Below are 26,886 nucleotides of genomic sequence, written 5' to 3'. Positions count from 1 at the left end.
ATATCAGCTCCAAAGAGATGCTTCATACCACAGGTTTTACACTGACAATTCTCCACAGTGGATTTCTTAAAATTTATTTGTTTTTATCAAGTTATAGCAAGCCAAAATGTTGCCTAAATGTTGTCTAACCATTTTCTAATGGTTGTTTGGAACTTCTGCAATATTATGCCTTTTCTTTTCAGACTCAGAACACTTTAGCTTTTAAATAACTACATAGCTCATATACATGCTTGATGCATTTTGATGACATCATTTTACTAATGACATAATTGCATTTATCTATATATGTGTATGTACATACATATATATGTATTAGTGTAACTATTAGATACAGTGGGCTATCTGCTGAAGACAAAAATTTCCTATTCAACAACAGCATGTCCTCAGTAAAATTATCCAAAACCTTCATGGTACTTTAAAAAACTATATAATGAGTGAGAGAGGGTTTAAGTGAAACCATGACCAGTCCTTGCACATGTAACTTGTAATATGTATATAACATAGGATGAGAGCTTTTTTTCTTCAACATATAGTTTTCCATTTTCTTCCTTTGTTTAGTCAGTGATTATTTTAGTGATGAAGCTAAAATAATGTGATAGTGAATATTTACAGTTTGCTACCTATTACCAAGTCCTGACAACAAAACCTTGGATATCTGCAGGAGGTGGTGAACAGCTAGTGAAGTGCAGAGATCTGTACTTTAACAGCCTTTCATGTGCATTTCATGTTTCAGAATGACAATGGATTGTCAACTTTCCAGATGGGTATCTTTTATGTCTCCACAGAGAACTTGAAAGAGATGCAATGAAGAACTCCCATATTGCCTTGCAAGACTCTTTCATTACTTTTCTGCTGGAACAAGATGAAAATCACGTTGCCATGATCAATACAATGCTTGACTTTTGATGAGACCCTCGAAAAGCAAGATCTGTGCACTGTGAGACCTACCCAAGAGGATTCTGACAGACAACAGACTTTCCACTGAATGGATGGACTATCTATTTGTACTTCTTCTTAAACACAAAGGAGGAAGTGATAATAAAGACTTTCAATTGTCCTGAATATTCAGTCTCCTAGAAAGTCTGCTGTTTAACCTGCCTATCCTATATTTTCAGATTTTATTTCCTCTCTTGCAGCTAGTTGCCATACTACATTTTTAAAGCCCTAGGCTTTTAAATATTTCCTCATGGAGATGTAGAATTCCACAACTAGTAATATTTTGTCCATTATATAGTGTTTGGATTATCTTTTTGTCAAAGTGAAGTTTTCTTTTGTTCATTAATTTTTTCTCTGTATTTTTTCTGTAGTTGCAATAGATAACACTAGAAGTATATTCTTCATAATAACTGTAAACACTGTGTTTACACTTTGTTTTACATATTTAATGTTTGTATTAATGTACATTTTTACATACATTTATTCAACTCATGAGCTATGCTCTCAATATCACCATTTTATCTTTCACTGTTTGTTATGACTCTTCATTCCTTTACAAAGGCTCTCCATCCCTGAATGAAATAAATATATAAGGAAGACAGAATAATAAACAGGAACAATTCTGTCTTCTATTGGTGTTCCTTTAAATTGAATTTAAAATAATTTTTTAAGGAGAAAGGGCAATGTAATGGAAGTTCTAAACTGGAAAAATCAAACTATTAAAATATTCCACATACAAAAAATATTTACGACCAATATATTCTCCAGTTTTTCCAACTGTATATTTTTAAAAGACTGGATTGCCTTTCTGGCAAAATTTGCATACTAAGAGGCAGACACTTCCTGACTGTGGCTGATTCTTGGCTACACAGACACCTTTGTCATTTAAATCTGCAACTTGGCTCATATGAAAGAAGAGGAGAATGTAAGTCAACTCCTCTGGAGCCAGAATTTGGTTTTGTTGTTTGTGTTGGGGGGGGGGTTTTCTTCTCTAAATAACTGCTGGGGTTTTTTTTCCTAATTCAAAAATATTTCTACATTCCCAATTCCTTCAGTAGCAGGCATTAGAGAGCAGCAGATCAGTGCAATCCTTGTCATACCACTTCAGACACACTCATTTGTCAGGTACTGCCTAGATCTGTCACAAACAGGAAAGCCCATTTCCCTGGCAGCAATAACACACTGATCACCACCATGAAAAATGAAACTCAAGAGCACTGACTGAGATCCTCTCTCATGATGAGATGCACAAAAACATGACAGCAAACATCCTTTATCTTGAAAACTATCTGAACTGAATTCTAGGTCAAAGGTTAGAATTTGTCACTGAACTTATGAGTCATTACCTCATCTTGCATCCTTATGGTCATCAGGCGGGATTTTTCTACCTCCAGGTTCTTCTCCTTTAATTGCCTCTGCAGATCTGCAAATTCCCTGCGGTTTTTCTCCTTGTATTCATCAAGCTGGCTCTGAAGCTCCAGAGCTGATGTTCTTGAGATCTCTACCATTTCAGACATCTGGGGAAAAAGTACATATAATTTTTTTCCTAACATAGTGTTACAAAAGGTTCTATCATGTTTGATACATCAAAAGGTTTTTCCCTCCAGCTTCAATATTCAGCTCAGTATTTCCAGACAGAAAAATTATCAATTATGACATATTTTCCTAAATAAATTAATTTCTATGCAGAAGTGTGAAAACACAAAACCAGAAAGGTTATTTTCTAATAGTATGCATGGCAAGACTATTCTCTTTCTGTCTGGCAGCAGTTCTTCCAGCTGAGTGATGCAATGAACTGCATGGTCACACTTCAGTGTGTCAATATTAGTTGTAGGGTTTACACACACATGGCACAGTAAGTCTGATGCAAAAGCATTTTGAGAATCAGCTCTGAAATATCAATGACATTAGAACTGATCTGAGATCTTGTTTAAACAGAACTGTTTTACAATGCTATTTTGAGATAGTGGTGTTCCAATCACTGTTCCAGCCCCGAAAACTTTTATTGAGAGCCTCTAGGTTAAAGAAACTAATAGTAAACTTTGCATTTCACCTTCTTTTGTACATTTCCAAATAAATAATTCTTTGCAATTTGTCAGTTCATTTGCTTCTGTCTGTCAGACATTCAGATTCCTGCAGCCTCTCTGGAGTGAACTCATACCTCCTCCTGTAACTTCTCAACAGTCTTGTTTAGTTGCCATCGTTCATTCTCCATTTCATTCTTTATCTGCTTTAACTGTTCCTTCTGCTGAGTTTCATCCTTTAATTGCTGAGTTAACTGTTGCCTTTCCTGTGAAATACAACGGGTGTTCTCCTGCAGGAAATTAAAACATATATATAATGAACTGAATAATATATAATGTAGACCCTCTGTAGATTCCTTAAAGGAATCTTACTTAACACTCTGTGCAGCAGTAATACCAGCAGGCTGCTGTGACATTAAGACAAATTTAAGGGTTTTTTTTTTTAAAAAGGTTATGGAGTTACAGTTTGCTAGTCAGTATTTATTATTTTAGTGATGCAGTGCTTTATCCTTCCTATAAATTCCTTAAACACTGTTGCAACATTTGTAGGACCAATTTCATTATTCTGTTACAAGCAAAGCATACATTCCTCTGCAGCTGCACACCAGCCAGGAAATCCCATCTCCTGTACAAGATCCAATATCCATTCCAAGTTTCACATTTTCCTACGTGCTCCCTGAAAAGTTTTCTCAATAACCACCTGCTTTTCTAGGTGAAAACAAACAATCAAAAAAATCCCTACCACACACCCCCAAAACCTCTACAACAACAACAAAACAAAAACCCAAATCTGTTCCTACGATGAGTGAGAAGTAACTAGTGGTGCTTTTCCCCATTGCTGTGCTTCTGCAGCACCCAGAAGCCCTTATCAGATGATGCCGTGCAAAGAGAACTTTGCAGCTGTCAGCACACAAATCCCCTTCCTGAGAGAACTTTTGCAGTTAATGTTCAAACCAGACCTCAGTGTTGTGCATTAAATTTTGAATGACCTGCAGAGCTATCCAGTGTGCTCACCTACCAGGGGGCTCCCAGTGTCTCTGCTATCACAGGCAGGATGTCTGAGAGCTTATCACCCTTCTACCTCTAAATAATAGCCTGTCACTAGTTCGTTCCAACACAGGCATGATCACATGGTTCACATGCACAGCTATTCTCTCTGGAAAAGTGTATAATAGCTAATGGTTCTCTTGGTTTGATGACTTCTACTTGGTTGGAAATGGTTGTTTTCTTACCCCACCATTCTGCACGAGCTCCTCCACATCTATTTAAAAGGTGCCCATATTATGATAGTATTATTTACCCAGTAACTATGCCATAGAATCGCTTATTCTTCAAATAGTGAAATCACCATTTAAAGCATAAAGAGTTCCTTGTTGTTTTGCTAAAATCTAGCCAGCAGAAACTTGATAACATAGGTAAAGGGTAAAAATATTCCTCACGAAAACTGAGCATTGCAAAAGAAATTATCTTTGTTTTAATAAAAATCCTGCATTACAACAGATACTACTTCATTCTTGTACTATTATTCAGGGGAAATAACATGTCCTATGTAGTTTCTCACCAACAGTAATTTTCTTAGGCAACACAAATTAGGATATTGTACTGCCCTTTGCTAGATTAGCTGATAAATGAGAAAAATACTGATAAAATTAGCATTCCTACCTTAACTTTAATATTTGAGAAACACTAATATATCATGCTAGAAACAACTGAACTTCAACTTACAATGCTCTGCAACTCTCATTCTAGTGCCTACCATTATTTACCACAATGCAAACAGAAATTTCATGTTCTTCCACCCATGGAAAGGATCCCATGTTCTGAACATTTAATTTAAAAAGCACAGGTTACTTGGCTCTGCCATCAATCATGTTGGTATAATTGATATTTTTTAAAGATATGACAGTACCATATATGCTATGGTCAAGGGGCATAATAATTATTTCCTTTCCCAAGAGAGTTCTCAAGAAACTTCAGAAAGTCTTCTCAATGGTGCAAAACTGTTAAGATGTATTTCATTTCATGAAACACTTCACTACGTGGAGGAGGCTACTCTAACCAGAGGTTATAACACAACATGAAACTACACAAAATTACTCCTGGCTTGACCATCCATAAAGAAAATGTCAGTATAAAGCACTAACACAAACTGGCTGTAAGAATGAAGTGCATGCCAGGTTTAACTTTTCTGAATAGAAATCTGGAATGGAGGAGGAATAGATTTGGCCATGTTTAAAGTAACTGTTACAGTTCTATTGGTATTGCCAGTCTTTCTTATGCTAATCCACCATTAAAAGTAATTTGTGTTATGTAAAAAGCAAGATGGGACAGTCAGGAATTAAATTTCCACTGTGATAAACATTATTATTGTGCCAAAATTTGTCATCTAAATTGTCAATGGTAACACAAGGCCAAATCAACCTACTGCACAACAGTATTCATTAGAACAAGCAAACTCTAAAGACAGAAAGGCTGAATTGTTCTAAACAAAAGGGACCACTGATTACATCCTGAAGTCCATTAGTGCTCATATCCGGTGCACAAGAGTGTAGAATCAGAAAGAGGATTAAATTTAGTGTTTCCCACTTTAGATGTAAGTTGTGAATAAAATGACAAGACTGACTCTTCTATCTGTCACCTTTCCCAGAATTCTTGAATTTGGAGACCCTGCCTGGAGGCAGCATTATTTGGCACAATGCCCTGAAGGATGCAGAAAAACAGGAAGGAAAGAACACACTTTTCAAGCATCTTGACCCAAAGCTAATCAAGATGCAGGAGATGCATGTGGTGCATTGACTCATGTTACACAGGAAGGGCAAGTCAGACTGTGAAAGAAGGGAAGTGTGCTCAGTGCAGGGCAGTGAAGAGCAATGGGCCACCTGTAGGGCTTGTGGAACCACCAGCAATACATACAAGCAAATGAGGAGTATCAGTGAGGTGATAAAACACTTCTTGATGTAGTTACAAGGAACATCAGCTTTAAAACATCATTTTGTAGAAACAAAACTTAGATACCCATATTATTAAAATCTTAGAAGCACATTCAATTTTAAAGACATAGGAGTATTTTCTTCTTGTTTTTACTTTTTTTTCTTTTTACTACAATGAACTGAACCATGAGAACATACTAGTTAACACAGTCTTCCCCTTGGTTTTTAGTCCACTTAGAGACAAATTTCATTTTCAGAACAATAAAGTAACATTTATGTTGAAGACAACAAGGGAAAACATCTGTTCAACTAAAAAAGGGTCACTAGCAATGTACATGTTGCTCACTTTTGAGTCTGACTTGTTTGACAGAATCACTTAAAAACTCAGCTTCTAGACTAAGATAATTCTAAACTGATACCACTGAAATCGATGCTTATTTGGGACATGTAAAAGGTGAATTACAGAGCAGGAAAATTAGGTTTGTAACTTTTGCAGATACAGAACACAATGCCAGTAAGAACAGTTTTAAGAGGCTGCAAATCCTAGTGATATGTGTTAAATTTCTCTGGGTTAGTGATGACATATTCCAGTTCCCTGCAACATTTGCAAATATGACAGGCTTATAAAAATACAGAAGCCAATTTCCTGATATTTGTGTATTGCCAATATTTTTGTTTATATTCGAGCACAGCTTTTTATTCTTTTACATGTAAATCCACAACCTGAGTTGCATGATCATTCAAAATAATAAAACATGTTTATAAAACCTTAAAATTTAAATATTCCAAATTGTTCTTGTTCTTACCTGCATATCTTCTAGTTGGCTTTCCAAAGCTGATTTTAATGCTACCAATTCTTTTGCCTCTTTCTCAGTGCATTTCAAAGCTTCTTCCAATTGTTGCTTCTCCTCCTGTAATGATTCAATTTAATATTTTCAGAAATAGTGACAAGTAAATTGAGTTATAAAGTCTCTTCACTCTGGCCTATCACTGATCTCCCCAGTTGCAAACTGTGACTTGTTTTTAATGTGGTTTGCACTGGGGAAATCTTCCCTATATATGTCAGCAAACTGCATCCTGCTTCCTATAACCTGCTGGTTTTCCTTCCCCTTCCCGATGGCATTATCCATCCTCCTCTTTGTCAGTTTTTACTCTACAGTGAATCCATTGCAAACAGGAAGAAGAGTACTTAAGGGGCTTGTTTTCTTAACTTACCTCATATGTCTTTAATTTTTCCTTCGCTGAATTTTCTTCTCCTTTCATATTATCAATTTGTTTGTGCAAGTCCTCAATTTTACTCTCTAACTCAGTAACTTTTCTCTTCAACTGCTCGTTTTCCTCAGTCAGCTCCTTGACTCGATTTTCTATACTATTTCTCTCCTCTTGTGCAGCGTTTCTTTCACCTTCAAGGACAGCAGCACTCTAGAGAAAACAAATTATGTCATGTTAAAAAAAAGAAATAACTGGTGCTGTTTTCCAACAGAAGTTTCATAAAGCACCACAGCAAATATAGTTAGAATATAACATTAAATATCAATGAAGACTTTTACATTTAGCTTTTGTTTTTCCTCAGGCATATCTACAGATAAAGTATAAACAACACCATTATCAAATCCCACTTTTAGGTAATTCCAAGCGATCTAAAAAACTTAAAGACACCAAAAGCCATAAGGACCTGTAAGGAAGTACCTATTTATCAAGAGTTTCTTCCACAGCAACACAAAATTTAAGCAGCCTCACCCCACTGCTGATTCCAAGAACTAACATACAACACACTACACATCCATGTGTGGGGCTGCAGAGTAAATGACAGATAAATATAAAGAGGTCTTGATGCTGAAAGAAAAGAGGAAAAAAAAAAGAGAGGTGGCACTACTGGAATAAAAAATCCCAATGGATTTCAAAACATGGTCCCACAAAGAGTTGTGCCAGCACAGAAGAACAGCAGAGACTGGAAGTACCTCTCAGTGGTACTGGTACAGCTCTACCTGCAGATCAGGCAGCCCACACCTGGGCTGTGCTTAGTCAGCAGTTCTGCTGGGGCTTCAGTTCCTGCCTGAGGGTGGAAGGAGTTCAACTTGTATTCAAAAAGATACATCTTGCATTTTTCAGAAACTCAAATCAATATATAGCACAAACAAATTATAATAAAATTGTAATAAACTACTCATCATAATTTAGCACATGTGGCAAGAGATTTTTAAATTTTTTTTCAGGGCAACTGGCTGCAGGATGTAACTTTTCAGAGCTAATACTCACCTTACCACTTACCCTTTAAACACCCTACCATTTATTGTTGAAACCATGAGTGGGAAGTATGTGCCTGTACTGTTATACTATCTATACTGTTATAACACAGACCAGGTATGTACTTACAAACATGTGGAGTAAAGAGCTGGAAGGATTTAATCTTTGCTTTTCACTGACTTCTCATTCAGAATCCCATCCAAAGAAAATCATTCAGAATCCCATCCAAAGAAAATAGGAGAACCCAGGATATCATTTGTGGTTCTTGCTCCTGGGCATTCAGAGTCTGACACAAAGCAATGCTCTGTACAAAGATCTGGTTCTGATGTGCAGGCCCACTGCCCTTTATATTAAGCCCTTAAAAACCAGTAAGAACACCAGAACAGACTCAGGCTAGCCCAGTATCCTCTCTTGTGGCCACAGCTGATGCTTACAGGCAAAGAGAAGAAGAACAACTATGGGACAAGCCTTTCCCCATTACACACTCTCAGCTCTCACTAGTTTTCCTCCAGGAACGTATCATCCATTAATTTCTCTAATCCCTTTCAAATCCATTTATACCTTTGGCATCTACATTATCTGGTAACAATAGGTAATTGCACATTAACTACTGAAGCATAACAGTTTTGCACGTGAAATAGTGTTTATCTGGGTGAAAACAAAAGAAATTCTACCAAGCTACTCAGTAAGAAACTGTTTGGGGAAATATTTTATAAAAGTATGAAAGTCACTTTTCAGTTACACTATTTTTGATTGTTGCTCCTGATTTTCCCTTCCCTGTGCCCAAAAGGAATAAGCAAAGTTATATAAAAGGGTGTTTACAAAGAGTGCCCTCACTAGATTGTTTTCTAGCAAGCAACAGCTTTAAAATCATGCAAATTAGTTTGATAAAGCGGTAACTCAGAAAACACTCAGACTGTCTACAGGGTCAATGAACTTATTATACAAAAACTGGCAGCATAAGCAGGCTGACAAGTTCTGGTCTTTTGAAAACACTGAAAAAACTTGTTCCTCTAAGTACACGACTGGTTAAAAGCTCTGAAATAAATCTGTTGATGCTTTAAGTTTTCACATACTGAAACTTCAATAGCATTTATATATTCCTTTAATTTTTGCTTTCTTCACGCAGCGAAGTTTTACTAATTAGCAAGCACTCCACCGGTGGCTCCTTTTAGTCTCATTTCCCCCTTCTGGAGCTGAGTGAAAGCAGCTGAGGCACGCTGGGGAGTTCAGGGAAAGGAATGTTGATTTGTCTGTTCTTTTTCATCCAACCGCCTACTCGGGGCTGCACAGTGAGACAGGACTGCAGCAGCCCCACACTGTACCTGAGGATTCCACCACTTCACCTGCCGTGCTTTGCTCTGCTTTCCCAACACAGGAAACGTTGTTTCCTTAGAAGGGGATGCACACACACACACACACACAAAAGCAAATAATCCAACAACTCCCCAGATCTACACACATAAATATACACACAAGTAGCATCCATCTCTATATATGATTTAACTTAAGAGGCTCAAAATTAAGTTCAGACTGCACTGATGTAGTTACATCTAGAGATCTGCTCCTGCTTTTTGCTGTCTGTATCTTAGGATACAGCCCTTAAAATGAAACTAAACTGTTACTTGCTCTCCTTTTTCACTGTGTATTTCAGTAAGTAAGCAAGAAGCTACGTGAATATACATAAGAGGTAGAGAGGTATAAAGGGCAAGTTGTGAGTCCTATCTTTATTAACCTAATTGAAAATCCTGGAAATAAATTGGGTATATAAGTAAAATCTGCCTAAAGTTCCAGCTGCTTGAGTGACCAGCACTTTACCAGCAGATCTTCACAGGCCTCTAATGACCTTGGCACCATTACAAGGGTTGCACCTTCCCATGAACGAACTGTTCCCAAACAAATTTTTTAACATAGTAAGTAAAAAAAATTCCTTTCTTTTACCTGAACGAGGTAAGTCTTAAAAAATACCAACAATAAATATATACACACACATATACTTTTTTGAGATGGTAGAAAACCTCTGTTGGTATATATGGGGAGCTGTGCTGTGTTGTAGTTGGAGAGTGAGCGTTTTTCCTACTTCTGGGGAGAGTAGGAGGAATTTTCTTCACAAGTGCTTTCACTGTACGCTGTTGTTTCAACATCTTTTCAACTTGTTTCAGATAGGACTGAAAAGAAACACAGGAGTATCTATCCTATCAGTTTACCTTACACAACTGCACTTGAGGTAGGAAAGATCACCCCGAGGATATTGTTCAGGAGCGTGATAAACAGAAAAATACACAAGTATCTTCAATTTGATAGTGAAGTTTAAATAAAGTCGAGCCACACAAATACAATTTAGATGTTCTTTGTACAGAAAAAGCACATATAGCATCACTTCTCCAAAAGAGTCAAATTACACAGCTGGGTCTAGATTGAAAAAAGCTTATGTTCATTTTCCCCCGTGTACTGAGAATTTCATGCAGAGCTTTTCACTGGCATGCCATACACATGCCAACACATGCCATACCCTATAGCATATTGGCACAGGAAGTTTGGGTATCAAAAGTCTCCACAATTCTTCCCTTCTTGTATTCTCCACTGTTAATCTCATGTTACCTTCTGCCTCCCCTCCAGGCCTCCTCTTAGGAAGACAGGTGAGCATGACAGGAAAGAGCCTGGGTATCACTGGAGAGAATACACAAAGAAAACAAGCCCTGAAATGCAGTTCTGACAGACCTTGTAGCAACACCATTAGGGGAGAACCTGGTGGAGAGAGATCCCTCTCCATATATTGAACAGTTACATCAGGGTCAGGCCAGCAGCCATCACATCATACATGGGCACTGATGAAGCAGAAAAAGCTTGTTGTGCCCTTTGCCCATGGAACCACAGAGGCAGTGTGCCCAACCAGTCCCACACAGCTAGAAAGGCAGTATTGCTCACACAGAGACCATAGGCTGAATTTACCACTCTGTCATTAGAGATGGCTCACTGTATTCTGCAGAAAATTTCCCTATTGAAGCATGGCTGTAGAAGATATGAAAACCACTGCACTGAAATTACAGAGAAATTATTCTGTACATTGATAAAGTTTGAATGGCAATTGCTGCACTTCATAGGCTAAAACAAAGTGGGGACAGCAAGGGCAGTTTAAGCTGCCCAACAGTACAGCCCAGCAGAGTTCTGTACAGCAGGATTTGGAACAGCCAGCAGTGATCCTGCTCTGTGCTTCTGTCTGCATGAGCAGGGAGGCTGCCACTGCAAATTCAGGGACTGGTTCACAATTCAAAAAAGGAGTTGAAGGCTGTTTGCAAAAGCATTCAATTAGAGTGGGTTAGAGTGATGATGAAAGCAGAAGGATAACTGAACACTACAGAGCTCATAAGTACAAATGAGTTAAAAACCAGACAGGAGAACACACAGGTAGAGACTGTGCTGTGGATCCACAGCCCTCAGTCCACATGGGACTTATTTGTAATGGTGCTGTACATAAACAACATGAGTTAACTAAAGGTCCTTAATGACACTATATCAATTAATGACTCCTGTTAGTGCCCATTCATAAATCCTTTACACTTATTTATATTTGGGGATGTTGGAAAAGTTTTGGCAAATATTTTAACTAAGTTTATATCATTTAACCCATGGTAACAGAGCTGGGTGAAGGTCACAAAGTAATGATTGAAGTTAAATATGAAACATTAACAAACCTTGTTAATGTAAGAACTTCAGAGAATTGTGGATCAACTTCACAGAGTTTAAAAGAGATTATGAACATAAACACATAACAGAGCACATATCAGACAAAACTGGTTAAACAAGATTCTTGACCTGGAATGAAATACTGTATATTCAGATATATTTGCCATACAGAAGAAAAAAAAACAAAACAAAAAAAAACAACCAACAAAAAACCAACCAAACAAACAAAGAAAAAAAAACCCAAATAAACAAAACAAACAAAAAAACCAACCTGCAAAACCCCAACCTTCTTGAAAAACAGGAGAAGAGGGAGGGAATTGTATCAAACACTGAAGTGAGCTCTTTGGATCTTAAAATTAACATAACTAAATTCCAATATTGCAGTTTCTTCCCTATGATATATAAAACATGCTTATTTCTTTTTACTCCCACTTACTAGTTGTGACAGCATGTTTTAGTAAACCAACTTTTTACTATTACTATTCACTGCATTGTATTACAGAATTATATTTATGTAAGGTAAATACCCTATAGCATTTTTCTTGTTGTGTTTGTTTATTTGCATTTGCTTTGTCTTTCCTTTCAATCTGTCTGTCCTCGCTGCCTTCCAGAGCATCCAGTGCCCTCTATTCCCTACATTTAGCCTGCTTCACATTCAGATACCCATCTCCTCAATCTCTGAAGGAGTAATACCTTCCTCTTAATAACCACATCCTTTGCAGACTTCTTAAACAAAGTGATACCACCTTTTCATTTATTATTTTTGAATAAATGAAATATTTTATTATGCTTTCTCAAATTTTATCATGTTTAAACTCATGATTTAAGACTGAGCAAGCCTTATCAGCAAAATTAAGCTAGAGAGATTAGGTAGAAGGAGCTGGAAATGGGTAGCATATTTCTGGAAAAAGTTGAGAATAATAAAAAAAAGCTTGTCCAGAAGAAAGAAAATATAGCTGTAATGAGAAAGTCCCACTATACAAAGTCCTCTGTGACTGACTGAGATAACCTTCTGCATTCTCATGTTGTCACTGTGCCACAGTACACATTCTTGTCTCTGCCACAGATCTCCTGAGGCAAGTCACTCAGCCAAAACTTTCCAGAGGGGCTCAACAACTGCATGTTCCTTAATTTCCCTGGTGCTTGATTTGAGACACTGGGGTTTGGTTTCCAAAGACTTGAGTGCACAGTTGCAACTGAAGTCAGCAAAAACTGTACCCTGAATACATCAAGGACTATATAATGGCTAACATGGTGTTAACCAAGGCACTTCAGTTTGAACATGCACAAATAAAGGATCCTTTTAACATTAATGTCTCTACCTCTTCATTTCCTATACTTAATCCAGGGATAACATGCCTCATAAGCTGGCAGCTATGCTGAGAAAACAAATCAGAGTTTGTGAAAAAAAATCTTTCTGCAGAAGAAGTTTTTGGTGGTATGTACTGAATCCAAGAACTGATCAAAGTTTGAAAAACATTGAAAAATGAAATATTTTAACATTGTGTTTAAGTGAGTACAAGCTACATTTAACTCAGAACAGATGAGAAGTGAGAATGCATGCACATATACATATATATATGCACACAGACAGATATCTATCTCTGTATTGTTTGATTTGATATGTACACCTGATCTATAATGTTTTACCTAGCATAGGTCTGCTTCTCTGAGCCCACAATCACAGCTGCTGGAGTTTATATGCATGTGGCATTTGGCTTTCAGTTTTAGGCCTAAAGAAGTTCCCCTCCATAAGGGAACTTCAGCAGTGAAATTCATTTCCCTCACTTCCCATACTGCTCCTTTTAGGTGTTTTGCCTAACAAGAAATTAATCTAATAAAGTCTGGGTTTCTGTCCTCGTATATTGTTATGATGTGTTCAGAAGTATTTTAAAACATATTAAATTTGGTCAAGACCAAGTTTAAATAAAACAGTAAATATTGCTCCAACTCCTTTGCTGCATAAATCTCAGCAAAGCAAGTGTATTTATATACTATTCTACTCTCAACTTTGGTGCAAGCAGTGAACAGATTTAAAGAATTGAAGATAAGGCTCAGATAGTACAACAGGCATGAAAATCAAACAAAATCCTTGAGATGCAAATAAAATGTTCTATTTCAACCTGAATACAGGAAAAAAATACTCCTGGATAGGAATGCAGAAAATGTTCTGTGGTTCCACACCTTTTTTTTTTACCACACCCTCCACCCTGGCGAAGACATGAGTGTGGTTGTGTAACTTATCATTAAAAAATGGTTTGGGCTGACTGCAGTGCTTCAGCTCATGGAACTCCCCTTTGGCAGTGACTTCAGGATGCAGGAGTGTCCTTTTGCAAAATACAGGAAGAGCTAAAGTGTGTGGGAGCTAAGTATCTCATTCACAGCATGTCAGAATCATTACATTTTGGCAAAATGCAATGTTTATCAGGCACAACTTGGAAATTTTTTCTAAAAGCCTTTAAATTTCCTTTCAGAATCGAGCTCAATAGAGTAAAACTAGTTCAACTAATTAACTGTTTGTTCTTTAACAGCCATACTTGAAGTACAAATCTAAAGGATAAATCTCCATTCAAAATGAGCTAGAGCACAAACCAGAGCATTTTAATGGAAGTAAAAGGCTTTGAAATATTCTTTTCATATTGGTATCAAAGTAAATGCCATGATAATCTTCCAAAATCTTCTGAAAGAAAGGGAATGGTGTTGCTGCTCACTTCATTCTGTTACTGGTGTAGAATACTAATATCAAGGATGATACTGGCTGCTGAAACCAGCTCTAATGATCCATGGGCCACCTTTTTAGTTTGATGCTGGACTAGTTGTTTAACTTCTCCAACTACATGTAAAAGGTTTCATGTGGCTTCAAGGATTCAGATCCACCCATCTGAGCTCCCTCTGATGATCTAGAGGGGCCAGCAGTGATGGGGATATCAAATCCCTTTCTATTGTCTTTTCCTCTCCTTTTTGTATACAAACAAAATCGTTTCTACAAGACAACTAGACACTGATTTCCCTAGGTAACATGTAAAAAAACCCCAAAACCATTCTACACCCAAGGACTGACACCCAGACAAACATGGAGAGCCTCAACATAGGGACAACCCTTTAACTGCAATCATTATTAGCTCTTCTGTAAAGGCAGCTTATTTTGCTATAGTCATCTACTTTTCCAAGCTCATGAATGTAAATAACAGGTCTTTATTTCTGTTTGTAGTTCCAGTATTTTTACCCACTGTGCACCTTTAGGCAACTCTTCCAACCTCAGATACTATTTCTTAAAGCAGTTGAAAGCCCTAGGATGAATAACACAGTAACACTGGATACTACAGGTAATAAAATCTCCTATTTCTGAAAAAGGAATATGTGAACTCCACAAAAGCAAACTGGAGTGTTAGGCTACCAACCCAACTGGAACCAGCCTTTGCCCCCCCACCACTTCAAAAAAAGGGGAAAAAAACTTTAAAAACACCCCAAGCTTCTTGAAAAGAAACTACATGGTCCAAATGGCCTTACCTACTGTTTTCCTACTTTACACTCATTATATTAATTCTTCCCACCATCTCAAAATGAGGCCTAGCCAACTTTAAGACATGGCTATGCCTTTGAAGTTGACTATTACCTATTAAAAGGGTCAGTGGTTTTTTTGTCTCTCAGTGATGTATGCTGCAACCAGCTTAAATTCTCAGCTGTATTTCAAGAGATTATTCAGTAAACAACTACACAAATTTACAAGCAATTCAGACTGTCTTTCATTTCAGCTAGAGCCATTCTATTAACTGGTTAAAAATTCACTTGTGACAGTTTAGAGAAAAGACTTGGTTTTTTCCAAGGTCATTTTCACTGATCAAAATGGTATCACATCCTTAATATTATTTCCAAAATGATTTAGGTTTTCATTTGTGAGAGGTAATAAAAGATTTAAATGCCTACATTTTAAGACTAAGAATGCACTCCTTTTTTACACAGAGCACATTAAACAAAACTTTCCAATTTAGGCATGACCATACATTTACACAGTTATACAATCCAGAACCAGGAAAATATTAACCTCTCTCAGCCAGTACTTATATCAATGTCACATTATCCCCCTGGCTATGTATCATGACATACTCAGACTGGCTTATATCAACAGTTTTTTCAAGGTCAGAAGTTGTTGCAAAGATGAGAGTAAAATATTAACTAATTCTGTGTTCACATTGTTCCCAACTGTTTGACACAGTCAAATACTTCGCATACATCTACAAATAAACATATACTTTCACAGGAAAAACTAACTGAATACATATACTGTCTTCTGCTGAGAAGGATCAGAGATCCTCCTGAAAAGGACTAGAGATCCTCCTGATGGCATTGAAGAAGTACCTGACTGTACAGGCTCTTGCCAAATTTCAGATACACAAAAAAACCCCCACCAACAACCCCCCCCTTCCCAACCCAGACTAACTGAACTAGTCCCAGCAGAGCAAGGTTCACAGGAGTGAAATTACTATTACAGATAAAACAGAATGACTTTTTTAATTATTGTCGAGATGTGGTCCAATCCAACTCAAATACAACTTTGTAGGACAGTTTTGCTCAGAGGCTTTCTTGACTCTACAGACAGTATAAAACTAGTTTCATGGTACTGTCTGCATCCAAACACACAAATGTACCCACTAAATAAATGGAGGAGTAAATTGCACAGAAAAGAAAGACCAGGGCAGGTAAAACTTAAAAGACACAGTCACCAAGTTACATCTTCAGTGCACTTGGGAGGCACATTTTATATTCTTGTTGACAACACAGCTAATATTCCAAAATTTGTTTGGTACTTCATTTAATGGGTGCCTAAAAACACGCATGATGCTATTACCAAACAATTTCCTTTCCACACACAGAATACAGACACTTAAAGCAAAATAAATCAAATCTGTCTCCCAAATTTTCCATATATACTTCTAAACTATGTGTTTCCAATAACAATGCCCATTTAAGGAGTGCCTGCAGCCTTCCCTCCACCATCACACTTCTGTCTGCACACCCTCCCTCTCTTTCCCCCACTCCATCTGTGTTTGTACCACACTGAAAATCAATCAGAGCTGTACTAGGCTTTTAGAAGGCTGGTAAAAGAGGACAGAAAATGCAAGGAGCAGAGTGTTAAGTTGTGAAAGATGAAACACTGCCTTGGACCAGTCACTCCACCATTTGACTCTGTACAGTTTGGATCAGTTACCAACCAGCTTCTACCACTGACACCAAACCAGTGTTTTGTCAGCAAAGGCTGCCCCAGGCAAGCAGAGGAAAGAAAATACCCACCAGTGGCATCTGAAAACCTGGCTCATCTCTAAATCTTTTCCAATTGTTGTGTATCTTGCTTGAGATGAACAGACTAGTCTCAGAGGATTCAGGATGAAGATTCAGAGGAGTTACAGATGTATGGATACAAGGGCATAACAATGTTCTTATGTCCAAATAATTCTTATCATATAATTTGTTTCTTTTACTGCTATCAAGACTATGGGTTTTTAGTGTGATTTATTATAATCCCAAAATTTCACCTTAGTGTGGCAAGAAGTAGCTGGGATTCTACTGGGTTTTTTCATATATATAATTTTACAGCTATATACATTAGATCTGTGTATCACTTCCAGTACCAAAATGTCTCTGCAGTGCTCCACAGTTATATCTTCACTTCCCACTGAGGAACTTGGTTTGTAAAGCATTATTCCAAAATACGGTCTCAGAATATACTAAATTATGTTTCATTTTACATTTAAACCATGTATTCCATCCACTTCTACAAAAAAGGCAGACACAGTATATATCAGAATCATTTACAATGGTTAAGTTTTTGTTCAGCTTCTGCTCCGTGAGGGAGATTTTTATTAGCTTTGAGGAAGAAGTATAATATTATCAGGCTGGGTAGAAAAAGATTGAATAGTTACTTTCATTTCAAAGGTCTTTACAGCTCTGTGCTAGATTCACCTAAATTCACAAGATGGGAAAACCCAAACCCCAAGCTTCCTATCATTTATAATACTCAAAATTCCATATTATTTTCCTATCTTAAAGGAATACACTTTTAGTTCCTAACATGTGCAGAAGGCAACCACTGCCTTTTGCTGTTCCTGCACTTGCTGTGGTAAAATTCCTTCTTCTCTTTCCTCGTATCCCATGGCTAACACATACATGTCAGCTAAAGGCCATGTGCCTACAAGCTTCATGGCATTCTTCAATGTGTTGATAAACTAATCAGCTCCGAGCTCGGAGTGTCTGTTTTACCCTGCTGAGAACAAGGTCAGACGCACGACAAACGCTGGATAAACCCACCAAGGTCAGGCCTAAACAAGCCTCTTCATAAGGTGATGATTACAGCTGCTTCTCAACAGCAGAATTTGTGCAGACTGCTGCTCAAAATACACACACGGGTTTGAAGTGCTGTGCATTTGCAACTGCCCTCTTGTGCTGATACAATTTCACTGGAATTTGAACAGCTATAACCTTTTACCTGCAGTATTACCTTCCAAAAGCTGTTTCCAAATTTTACTGAAGCAGTGGCACTTCATCTACACTGACAGAGCACTCATGGTTAAGGTAGTACAATTCTGGACTGTTGTGTTGTAGAGTCAGATTAAATAACAGAAATTTTTTGTACTACATTAAAAACTGGAGGGGATCCATATTTATTTCTGTTCTAGCATTGTGATTATGAAGAATTCCATTCTTAATCAGAAAGACCTTCATTTCTTAATTTATTATTAAATTATTATCCCACGGATATGTTCTGGAAGTTTTACTATTGTTAAATGGAAATAGTCTGATCCCAGTCTTAGTAAACAAGAAATGATGTCAAGAATAATCACAGCCACCTCAAGACCACCACGAGCAAAAAACATAACACAAAAGTAAGTTAAAAAGGTAAACTGTAGCAGAGAAAGTTAATATCTTGATATCTGTGACTTTATGTAAAAATCTTTATTACAAAAACCAAAAAACAAATGACAATAAAAACCCAACAAAACCCCCCAGCCCAGCACCAGAGCAGTGAGCATGAGAACAGAATCATACATGACAAACAACCCTGCCCTGTTCTTCTACCAGATAACCTTGAGAACGTTTCTAACATTGCTGCAAAACAGATCTATGTGCCATTCTACCCACACAGATCAAAGGCACTCTACATCACTTGCCAACCTACCTGATGTCTCCAGCAGCTGAAGACTCTGTTCATTTAACACTGGCATAAAAACTACTTCCTTTCTCTCTACAAAATTTTCCTTAACAGCCTATGCACATCACAAAACACCTTTATTCAATGTACCAATCTGGATGATCTAGAAGCAATAAGTACTAACACTTTGTACATACAGATTCCACATAACCTGATCTATCCAACATCAGTATCCACACTTTGTGTGTGACACACCACTATTACAGCATTTACACACCTGTTTTCCTCACCACATACAACAGAAGGGCCCTTTCCACTAATCTTTGATGTAAATTTCTTGTATCCTACCATCCAGTATGAATCTTTCCAGCTTGCAATAATATTAAAAAAAATAAATTTAACAGGTCAAGCAGCTTGCATTGTATAGAACATGATTTTCACAGACTCTGTTGGGTATTTCAGAGTAATTATAAACCCAATCATTAACATCACAGCAGATCACAGAGTTAACTTACTGCAGAGATTGGTTATATTTTCCTGACAGAAGATATATCAAACTCAATAACTGATCTCAGCCAGCAGGCATAAAGATAATGCTGTGCTTAAAAAAAATCATGAAGAGTATAAAAACTAGCAAGATTTAAACCAAGAAAAAAAAAAAACACCTTACAATTAAGCATGTTTTACTTTAAATTAAAAAAAAATCACTTGCATTAAAATTATAAGAGAACTGGTGCTCAGAGCAACATTAATCAAATAAATTTGACTTTTGAACATCTTATTAAATTTACTGTTAAATTTACTATTAGACTATGTCCTGCAAGTAAATAAATGCTATTTATAACTAATCTCTAAGCCACAGCACCCCAATCATAGAGCCATTTCCCAGACTGTGGTATTGTTATGCTGAACAGACTACTCTTTCATTTCTTGTCAGTCGTAATTACAGCTCCATAATTGAAATACAGTAAATTACCAGGCACTAACTTTGAAAGATGGTTCATTGAGGTTGAGCTGTCACTACAATTACTGTATAATAAAAAATGATCATTTAAATGTTCTACTTTTCTCTCAAAGAAAAAAATTAATTCAAGCAGCTCAGACGAGTCAAATATCTTCATGATGATGTAAACAAAGAGAAACACAGTTAAGCAAAGTGAGCAATCTCAAGCACAAGTCCTAGGCTGCATAAACAGCTCAGCATATATAAAGTTTTCTGACCTCTGAAGAAAATTGTGTGTTTAAAAACAATCCTTTAAGAGGATAATCTTTAACAGAATTCAGTCCTAAAATATCTATCCAGCATCTTCCACATGTGCTTCTATTTTACTCATAAAGCATATAAAGCTTTGGAAACCTCTTTCAAGTTTCAAGCTTAATTTTAACTCAGTTCTACGTTACGTTTTAGGTCACAACTAGTAGGATAACTACAACTCACCTAAGCCCAGTGAGGAGTAACAGACATGAATTAGAATGGACATTTCTAAGCAGAAAACTGGGCCTATAGTTCTGACTTCTATTGGTCAAGCACAGTTTGCCTGCAAAGGTTTTTCTCAAACATGTGACAGAAATAAAAAGAGGGAAGGGAAAAGATACAAATAGCTGTCACTGTAAAAATAATGCTCAAAATTTTATGAGAACATCCCCTTACCAAAAGAAAATTTTTCAATGTATTTGTAGCTGCTGTCTCTGCAAAGAAAACTTCACAAAGGATGTCTTTTGGAAACCAGTAACAGATAAGCACACGTGAAACCTGTTCCTATTCTCCCCCTCACACAGACTTCCTGCTGATGCTGGAAGAGGCAATTCCTTCAGTTCTGTTTTCTTCCTGTCTGATTCGAAACACCCAAATCCCTGCTGTTCCCCTTGTGCTGGAACTCCTTTGACCATTTGGTAAACAAACTAAGTTCAATAAATGAAAAGGACTCAAAATAAAACAAAAACCCCACACTAGTACTAAGCAGTTGAATGGGCAAGATGGGACAATGTAATCAGGGAACAGGATGTGACACAAGGAGCTGAAGGGAGGAACAGTGGGTTGCAGAGAACTGCTTGAAGTTCCAAAACTATAATTTCAACAGCATCACTGGCCAAGCACACTGGGGCTCTTCAGGGCATCCTCAAGGTTTTGGTGATTCTGTTTAACCCAAGACAAGCAAATGGTCCTCTGTACTACACTCCCATCTATTCTCTCTCAAAGTTTGCAATTAAGCACATGTAGTCAATAACTGCTGAAAGAAAGGGCCACAACTTCAGCTGCAACAATCAACCAAAGCATCAGATGAGTGTATGAAATAAAACTTATTCTCAGCAGCTAAGAATCCCCAGCCCAAATCTTTTCCTATTTATTTTGTTAAGAAAATAGCAGTATCTGAAAGTATCTAGTGTATGACATCTGAGAGAGGTAAGATTTTTCCCTGTAGAGATTAACTGTAATCACTTCTCTTACCTCTGTTGCTTTCTCCAGGCTCTGTCGTAGATCAAGCAATTCTTTATCATGTTGCTCCTTAACTTTGTCCATCTCCATGTCATGGCTGGATACTTCTTCTTTAAGTGCTCCTTTTAAAGCTGTAAGCTCTCTCTCTCTCTTTCTCAAGATCTCTTCCTGTTGATCTTTGGCTATTAATACTTCTTGCAGATCCTGCTTCATTTGCATCAGCTCCTGAAGCCCAAAATTAAAACACAACTGTGTGACACATAGGGATGTTCTGTCTGTATTTCACAGAAAGAAAGCATATAAGCTCCCCAAGGCCAACTTCGTTTATTATGACTGACATATGTTTTATAGTAAGCTAAAAATTTACTAAACCCTAGGATTATGAGAAGCTGATGTTTTATGTAATGGGTCAACATATCTGATGATGTAAAACTATCACAAGACTTTGATGGTGTATGCTAAGCCATCAGTAAATAAAGGAGTCAAACAGAGGTTGCAATTTAACAACTCCCTAAGTCCTACTTTCAGTAGCAAAAAAGGTGGATAAGAACAAAGACAAAACATTCTTTCTCACATGGCAAGAGAAGCAAACCCAATGATAATTCTTTGTTTTATTTTCTGCTGAAAGAATAAAGTTGCTTCTTCAAGTGCTGAAGACAAAACAAGTGCTTCCCAACTGAGTTCACGTGTTCACACCCTTCCTCCTCCTCCCACCACGTTCACCCTAGAAGGCATTTCCCCTCCCCAAATTGCTGGGAAGGAAGTGGGTAGTCAGTAAATATGAAGACTAAAGACACATGCATATAAACACAGAATAAAACCAACAACAACAATCAAAAATGTACAGCTTCAAGAATTATCTGATTTGTATTTCTCAAGCTGTGAATAATTGCACCTCCAAAACCCACATAGGCTTCCCCTCACTGAAGCAGGATCAGTACATCTAAACCACTCCTGACACACATCATCTACTTCATCCTTAAAAGCCTACAAAGAAAGGGATTCTACTACCATCCCAGAGAGCCATATTCCCTGTTTAATTATCAATATTATTAGAAACTTTTTCCAACACTTACTTTAACTCTGAAGCCGAGTCTCTCATTTCTTACTCTGTCTCCACACAAGACAGAAAAACTGATCACTAACACCTTTAGAGCAACATTCTATAAGATGCTTTGAATCTTCCCTCACTCCTCCACTCAGATTAAAGTCCTGCTCCATAGGTAATATTTTTCAGTACTGCCACCATCATTGGAGATATTCCTCTACTTATTTACAACTTTCAACTACAGTATCTGAGATTTAAGACAGCAATTTAAGAGAGTAATCAAATCTCACCTATACAAAACAAGCTAGTTATTCTACTAAGCATGTCTTGTGTGCAAACATCTTTAATATTCCTGAGACCTACTGTCTATGCTTTTCTTCCCTATTTTGCATTTTATCATTTACCTTCCATTTCTTCTTTGCACTAGTGTTAAGACAAGTTAATTGTCTTGGTACTTTAGAGTACTAAGACACTGTGAATTCTTATCTTCTTTTTGAACATTTGTGCACTGATACTCCAACACACCCTTATCAACAAATTTAATAAGCTGTGTTCTCTATTTCATAATCAGTATATTAATATAACCAGGGCTCCAGCCAATTCATCCTTCATCTCAAGGTGACAGAAAACCTGTAACTCTTTTGTTCCTCTCCAGACTATCCCTTCTCCTCTGCCCCTGAACCATCAATAGAAAGTCAACAATTTAGAGACTGCTTTGGTGCAATTCTTCTGATTTTTTTATTCTCCTTCTGGTACTTTATAACTAACCTCAATCAGAATCTCTTTCTCCCCTTGATCAGTATGTTTTGCATTATCCAGTTCATCATGCATCTCAGAGAGCTGGTCCTGAAGATCTCTGATCTCAGTCTGGTGCTGTTCCTGCTCCATCTTCACTTGAAAAAGCCTCATCAGTAAAAATCAGACAGGTTTTTTTAATTTGTAGAAATACTAATTTGTTCATTCAAGTACTAAAAAGACATATGTATCTACTCCCACAAGAGAATGGGATACAATGAGACAGAAAAATTAAATGTCAGAGGGGTAAAATTGAGAAATCTAAGTAGGTATTTAAGTGGGAAGTTGTATTTTATTTCAAGCTTGGTCATTCAGGTGTTTCCACATTTCAAAGACTCGAACTGTATATCATGACTGTGAAACATTAAAAGCATTCTGCACTAAGAGGACGACTATAATTCAGCAATCTTTCTTTTCCCTCCAGATATTCTAAAAACATGCCACTTTTTAATGGTAGAAACACTTGCTACGATAAGAAATGCACTCATCTGATTCCATTGAAATATTCTGCAGACACAGGTACTTTTAATCTAAAAGGTACAAACCCCAATGATAACTTCTCTAGAATTAACTCACTCCTCCAGGTTTTGCCTGAGGTCCTTCTCATTTTCCTCCAGCTGCTTTTTCAGGGCTTCCTTCTCACGTACACTTTCATCAAGCTGCAGCTGAAGATCTTTCAGGCTTGCTCGTGTGGCATCTCTCTCTTCTTTGGAATTCTGCTGATTCTGAATTTTGTACACCAAAAGTTATGCAAGGTAATAGCAGCTACATGAGTAACACAGTTTGACTCTCAGCCCACGTCTGCCTTGCTGCAATTAACTGATTAACATTTAGCTCTGCAGACACCCAAGATATTTTATGTGCAATTGCTTAACAGTTTTGTTCACTTCTCCAAACTCCTTCCCAAAAACTGAGAAGAAAGACATTTGTTAAAAAAGCATAACAGCGCTGTGAGCAACCACACTTCAAACAAAAAGTCTTCTGAAAAAGCAAAGGTACATCTGGATTAGGAAAAATATGAAGCAAAAGAGATTCAGCTGGTTGATCAGTCATCACTTATTTAGGAAAGTATATTTGAAATAGTCAAAAGCTTTATAACAACAAAGTGTTGTACCCTAATTTCCAGGTCCAGTTTTTTCTCTAATTCTTCCACTTTCCTTTCAAGTTCTGCTTTTTGTTCAACCAATGCTTTTACTTCAGCTGAAGAATCCGAAACCTACAATTAAACACAGACAATTATTCCCACAAATGCAAGACATTCTTTTTTTTAAATCTAAAGCAAAGCTACAAGCAGGACTAATAAAGTGTAGCATCAACTGTCTGAGCTCACCAGGGACTTTTCCTATGGGTCAGGCCTGGCTAAGATTTTCAAAGAAACCATGATTTGATTTTCATAAAAATTTCTGGATAACTGCTCAAAGCAAGTTGTCAGTAAAACAGGAAATACACAAACCTAAAGAAAAATTCAAATTAAGCAACATATGAAACAATTCACAAGTACGTGGGCCCAAATTTGACTGAGATATTTCTAATTATGCAAAATGGACATCAAAGGAATTCATGCTCATGTGTCAACAGATTTTCAAATACATTTTTTAGGTAATTTTTAAGGATGTGTTTTGCAAAAAAAAAAAAAAAAGCTGTAGTTAATAACAACAGCTACATGAGTCTCTCATTCCACATCTGTCTCACTGCAATTAACAGATTAACATTCATCTGTGCAGATACCTAAGAAATTCTATGTGAATGTGCCTAACATTTTTATTCACTACTCCAAACTCCTCAAACACTAAGAGATGTCTTGAAAAGGGTAACTGTGCTGTCAGCAACTACACTTAAAACAGACTTCTGAAAAAGCACAGGTATATGTGGATTAAAAAGAATATGAAGCAAAATAGATTTTCATTTTGACTAATTAAAGCCCAGAATAAAATAATAAACAATAAGGATTTAATCATTCTCATGACATCACTGCAACAACTGGGCATTTCTTCAGTTGGCTTCAGAACTGATAAAAAAAGTACCATCTAGCAGGAAACAAAACTTTTCAGTAGGCAGATTGCCAAATGCTGTTGTTGTAATATGACTTTTGTACAATATCCTAGACTACTGCTTTTCTAAATTACAAATTAAAATACTCTCTTCACTTAGATATCTATTTACAGCACTATAAGGAGAAGATGCTCCACCACTATTTTTTAAAGCTAAGTAGAGTAGCTTTTTCTTTGATCTGACATGATGTTCAAGTTTGCATTTCTCTCCTTCCAAAATGCAGAAAAAAAATGTAGATGGTTTCATGGTAGACTTCTTTACATTCTTTTTTAATTGTTAGCAAATAGATTTTCCATAAGTCACCTCAGTGCATGATCAAAACTAAGCTATGCTCCTGAGGGGCTACAAGAACAGCCTGGTTGAAGTCAGTAAGGGGAATTCAAATTTTTCAAGCCCTATCTGAATACTGCAGCACTTTGAAACAAGCCAAAGCAAATTAAAAATTCTTTACCTGTGTCTTTCCAGCAGCTCTTGACTTTAAAGTCTGAATTTTCTCAAAAACTAAGTTGACTTTCCTCTTTGTTGCATCATCATTATCAGGACTCCTAAAACAGACAGTAGAAATAAGCAACGATATGATCAAAGTTACTATTTTGTTAACAACACAAATTCAGAGTGCCCAAACTACTGAAAATCACCACAAAACCCCCAAACTAATATGAACCAATCAGAAATCATCTTAACTACGATTTATTAAAACCTTTAAAGAGAGGAATTAAAAATTTATATCCCAAATGTTTTCTGAAAAGGCAACCAAAAAAAAGATCACTGAGCTCTTTAATTGCAACTCTCTTCTGTAAGACTGTAGCTGGGGCAAGACAGATATTCAGCATATATATATATTATTCAAACATACCAAAATTACAAGTAATTAGTACTAGGTTTTTCAAGTCCTGACTTCTGCACCATGAAATAGCATTTCAAACAGCTCCCAGATCCTGCTACAACAGGAATGCAAAGAAACTTAAATGTATTTTATGTTTTTAATTAATTTCTCCTTCATCTTTCAATAAGTTATCAGTAGAAAATACCAAGTAAAAGAGTTACAGGTGGACAAAGGATTAAATGCACAGCAACAAGAGAGCTGCTGTCAAACTTTAAGATACAACATTTTTTGTTTCTGTTTAAAAAACCCAAAGGTTTACACTCCCATAAGGTACCATCTGAATTCTGCATTAACCTCTATATCATAACTTTAACTCCAGAAGTATTTAAAAGACCAAGCATATTCCGATTCACAAGTTTCAAGTACATTTAATCATATCCTGCACAATACCTTCTCTAAGTCCTCATAGCCTGGGTATTTTGAGATCCTGTAATGCCTTAGAGGACACAGCTGAGATACAGAATTATCAGACAGACATTTCATTTAGTTACACCTTTGACTTCACTGTTCCACATTTTAAATGCAGTAGAAAATAAACATTGAGGAAATACAGTCTCCTCTCCAAAAGTTTAACTAATGTTTACTAACCCTTCCTTAAGGTAATTGTACAGTATCTGTTTAGCAGTCTCTTCATTCGTTTGCTGTGCGAGATCTTGCTGGCCTTTTAAGAGATCAGGAGTTGCCTAAAAGGACAAGA

The 26,886-nt window shown here is 36.9% G+C and overlaps 1 protein-coding gene across 3 annotated transcripts in view; it reads right to left on the bottom strand.

Moving 5' to 3' along the window:
• The window catches only part of CGNL1 (cingulin like 1), a 57,009-nt gene that overhangs the window by 12,676 nt on the left and 17,447 nt on the right, over window positions 1–26,886 (bottom strand). For all 3 annotated transcript variants that reach the window (XM_018069810.2, XM_018069808.2, XM_018069811.2), the window contains exons 3-12: window positions 26,778–26,872; window positions 25,755–25,848; window positions 24,366–24,467; window positions 23,828–23,976; window positions 23,225–23,360; window positions 21,421–21,633; window positions 7,106–7,312; window positions 6,697–6,801; window positions 3,098–3,250; window positions 2,283–2,453 (exon numbers count right to left, since the gene is read on the bottom strand). In XM_018069810.2, coding sequence (XP_017925299.1) covers window positions 2,283–2,453; window positions 3,098–3,250; window positions 6,697–6,801; window positions 7,106–7,312; window positions 21,421–21,633; window positions 23,225–23,360; window positions 23,828–23,976; window positions 24,366–24,467; window positions 25,755–25,848; window positions 26,778–26,872 — 1,425 coding nt within the window. The remainder of the gene's footprint in view (window positions 1–2,282; window positions 2,454–3,097; window positions 3,251–6,696; window positions 6,802–7,105; window positions 7,313–21,420; window positions 21,634–23,224; window positions 23,361–23,827; window positions 23,977–24,365; window positions 24,468–25,754; window positions 25,849–26,777; window positions 26,873–26,886) is intronic.

Source organism: Manacus vitellinus, unplaced genomic scaffold (genome assembly GCF_001715985.3).
Source record: "Manacus vitellinus isolate BGI_N305 unplaced genomic scaffold, ASM171598v3 scaffold_16_pilon, whole genome shotgun sequence".
NCBI lineage: Eukaryota > Metazoa > Chordata > Aves > Passeriformes > Pipridae > Manacus > Manacus vitellinus.
The sequence above is the reverse complement of the archived record's forward strand: the minus strand, read 5'-3'. Positions and strand labels throughout refer to the sequence as shown.